The sequence below is a fragment of the Sus scrofa genome, unplaced genomic scaffold, assembly GCF_000003025.6.
Source record: "Sus scrofa isolate TJ Tabasco breed Duroc unplaced genomic scaffold, Sscrofa11.1 Contig958, whole genome shotgun sequence".
Taxonomy (NCBI): Eukaryota; Metazoa; Chordata; class Mammalia; order Artiodactyla; family Suidae; genus Sus; species Sus scrofa.
The window spans coordinates 17381-21476 of NW_018085359.1; the positions used below are offsets into that span (position 1 = coordinate 17381).

General features: G+C 39.3%; 1 protein-coding gene across 1 annotated transcript; it reads left to right on the forward strand.

Annotated features, from left to right (window-relative positions):
• The first annotated feature begins 2024 nt into the window (after positions 1-2024).
• LOC110259178 (olfactory receptor 18-like) lies at positions 2025-2780 on the forward strand. Its single transcript, XM_021082506.1, has one exon. The coding sequence runs from the start codon at positions 2025-2027 to the stop codon at positions 2778-2780; it is 756 nt and encodes a 251-aa protein (XP_020938165.1).
• Positions 2781-4096: the final 1316 nt, after the last annotated feature.

Below are 4096 nucleotides of genomic sequence, written 5' to 3' on the forward strand. Positions count from 1 at the left end.
AATTTCATTATTATTTAATCATTGACAGAAAATTTGTCTAATTTCTAAATACACCAGTAGGATTTCTAGACCATATGGTAGTTCTATATTTAGTTTTCCAAGAACCTACATAATGTTTTCCATAGTGGTTGTACCAATTTAAATTCCCACTGACATTGAAGGAGGGAACCATTTTCTCCACACCCTCTCCAGTATTTGTTATTTGTTGACTTATTAATGATGGCGATTCTGACAGGTGTGAGGTGGTACCTTATAGTAGTTTTTGATTTGCATTTCTGTAATAATTAATGATGTTGAGAGTTTTTTCATGTGCCTACTGGCTAACTATATGTCTTCTTTGAAGAAATGTCTATTTAGGTCTTCTGTCCAATTTTCAATTGTGTTGCTTTTTTATTGTTGTATTTTATGAGCTATTTGTATACTTTGGAGAAGAGGCCCTTGTCTGTTGCATCATTTGCAAAGATTTTCTCCCATTCTGTGAATTATCTCTTCATTTTTAAAAAATAGTTTCCTTTGCTGTGCAAAATCTTTTTTAGTTTAATAAGATCCTGGATTTTTTTTTTTTTTTTTTTTTTGTCTCTATAGGGCTGCGCCAGAGCATATGGAGGTTCCAAGGCTAGGGGTTGAATCAGAGCTGTAGCCACAGGCCTAAGCCATAGCCACAGCAATACCAGATACAAGCTGTGTCTGCAACCTACACACAGCTCATGGCAATGCTGGATCCTTAACCACTGACCAAGCCCAGGGATCAAACCTGCATCCTCATGGATACTCGTCAGATTTGTTTCCACTGAGTCATGACCCAAACTCCTGTTCTTGTTTTTAATTGACATTATTCAGAGGTGGATAAACAAGATCCAAGGATATTCTTTACAGAAGTAGAACAAAATATTTTAAATATACATGAAAACACAAATAGACCCCAAAAAGCCAAACAAAATTGGAAAATACAACCAAAATGGTAGAATCAGGCTTTCTGACTTCAGACATACACAGCTACAGTCATGAAAACAGTATGGTGCTGGAAAAACAACAGACACATAGATCAGTGAAACAGAATAGAAAACACAGAAATAAACCCATGCACCTATGGTCAACTAATCTAGACAAATAAGGCAGAATCTGCAATTGCCAAAAAAGTCACTTCAGTAAGTGGTGCTGGGAAAACTGGACAGCTACATGTAAAAGAATGAAGTTAGAACACTCTCTAATACCATACCAAAAAATGGATTAAAGACCTAAATGTAAGGCCGGACACTATAAAACTGCTAGATGAAACATAGGCAGAATGCTCTTTGACATATGTTGGCTTCTTGAACCCCTGAGCCACAGCAGGAACTCTAAAATGTTTTCTGATTATGAATATTCATTTCTAATTTAGAATCCAGATGACATGGTTCTGCGTTCATAGAGACTTATAATTATTCTAAATGAAGGAAATACCTAGAATTGTGTTTGAATAAAAAAAAGATTTCTGCAACTATGTTTTGATTTCTTTAAATTCAAAGTATGTTTTTCTTAAGGAGGAAGGCGATTTCTCATTCTACATTATTTTTAAAGAAGTAGGCTATATTCCATTTAGATCATGAATTGATTGTCTCTAAGGTTCTTGCTCCCTCTTACCCCTCAGTAGTGTTTTACAAAGCAAGAGTGAATAGAAATAGGTGGATAACACAGAAACCAAAGAGGAACATGTTCTAAGCAGATAAAATTTATCACACTGAGACACTGTGGTATATGACCTTGGAAATGAAATGCTTGCAGACAAAATATGAAAAGAATGCTGCATTCCCACTTACATATTTCCTTGTTTTCAACCCTCCTTTTTTGTTTAAAATTTGTCCAAGTTACACAGAACCAGAAATGTAACAAATGTTTCAGAATTTTTCCTCCTGGGCCTCTCAGATGGTCCAGACCTGCAGCCCTTCCTCTTTGTCCTGTTCCTGTCCATGTACCTGGTCACCATGCTGGGGAACCTGCTCATCATCCTGGCTGTCACCTCCGACTCCCACCTCCACACCCCCATGTACTTCTTCCTCTCCATCCTGTCCTTGGTTGACATGGGCTTCATCTCCACCACTGTCCCTAAGATGATTGTGAACATCCACACTCACAGCACAGTCATCTCCTATGTGGGCTGTTTAACTCAGATGCCTATTTTTATTATTCTGGGGGCTGTGGATTGTACACTTCTGACTGTGATGGCCTATGACATGTTTGTGGCCATCTGTCACCCACTGCACTACCTGGTCATCAAGAACTCACACCTCCGTTGCAACTTAGTTTTGGTGTCTTTTTTGGTTAGCCTTTTGGAGTCCCAGGTGCACAATTGGATTGTGATACAACTTACTTGCTTCAAGAATGTGGAAATTTCTAATTTCTTCTGCGACCCTTCTCTACTCCACAAGCTTGCCTGTTCTGACGATCTCACCCATAACTTAATCATGTATTTTCTTGGTGCCATTTTTGGTGGGACTCCAGTCTCAGGGATATTTTTCTCTTACTATAAAATCACTTCTTCCATTCTGAGAATCCCCTCTCCAGGAGGGAGATATAAAGCCTTCTCCACCTGTGGCTCTCACCTGGTAGGTGTTTGCTTATTTTATGGAACAGGCCTTGGGGTGTACTTCAGCTCAGCTGTCTCACATTCTCCCAGGAGGGATTCAGTGGCCTCAGTGTTGTATACTGTGGTCACCCCCATGCTGAATCCCTTCATCTACAGTTTGCAGAACAGTGACATCCAAAGGGCCATGAGGAGGTTTCTCAGAAAGTCAGTGTAATCTGAGTACCTGTGCCAGCCATGTGGAGTGTTGGCTGGATAATGCAGCAAAACTGAACATGTACACTTGAAATTCTCACTCTCTTATTACATCATTTTTGTAGTTCTTTTTGGCTTGATGCCTCTCCTGGCTTACTATTTCAATGTTTCTCCTCTTTTATGGCTTTACTATGACTGGCGGAGTGTTCTAGGATCCTTTGTAGATCATAATCACTGCGTGAGTGAACATTACTATATCTACAGTGATTTTATAGTTTATCTTTGGTGATCCAGGCATTCTTGAAAGATGAACAACTCTTTTTCAATATATTGAACATTTACAACTTTTCCACAGCTCTTGTGTATTTTCCATAGTAATTTCTGTTTCTTCAAATCTGCATGTGCAGGTTATGTTATGAGGATATATGATGCTGCCTCCCAACCTTGACATTTCTTCAAATCGCCTGGCAAGCTTAAACTACTGACACCTTGGTCTCACCACTAGATATTCTGATTTAATTGAATTGGGATTAGTCTGAGCATACTTTTTTTTGGTTGTGCCAGTGGCTTGCAGAAATTCCCTGGCCAGTGATTGAATCTGAGACACAGCAATGACAATGTCAGATCCTTGACCCACTGAGCCACCAGGGGACCAAATAAGTAACAAGGATCTACTTTATAGCACATGGAAATCTACTCAATAGTGTGCAATAACTGTAATGGGAAAAGAATCTGAAGAGGAATGGATAGGTGTATGTGCATAATTGTTTTACTTTCCTGTATACTGGCAACTAACTCAATTTTGAAATTCAACTGTACTCCAATAAAATTAAATAAAATATTAAAATAGAAATCTTAGAAAATATATTGTGCTGTGAGTTGTATTTCTCTAGTTAGCATAAATCAGTAACAATTTGGCACATTTGCTACATTTGACCATGGGATGGCTGCAGATTGGCCTGATGTGGATGGAAGAGCTCCCCTAGTGAGTCAGAAACCAGGGGGTCTACTTGAGACTGCATCCCCTGAAGCAGTAGAGTGGGATCTACAGAAGGACCCAGTGGAGTAGTTCTACCCATTTGCTAGTTATGCCCAGGGAACTTTTGCTGCGATCATGATGGTGGGATGAATTTGGGACTAGCTTGTAAAAAAGATGGACAGGACCTGAGTCTTATTGTGCTAAGAGAAAAAGTCTTCAAGGGGGGTGAGACTATCATGATGGACTGTATCTGAGATGCTCCCAGTTTTCCCCTCCTTGAGTGTGAGATGTCTGTATAGACTTAATTCATACATGAACACATTGGGAAGTGTTGGGAAATCACTTCTGGGAATGGAGCA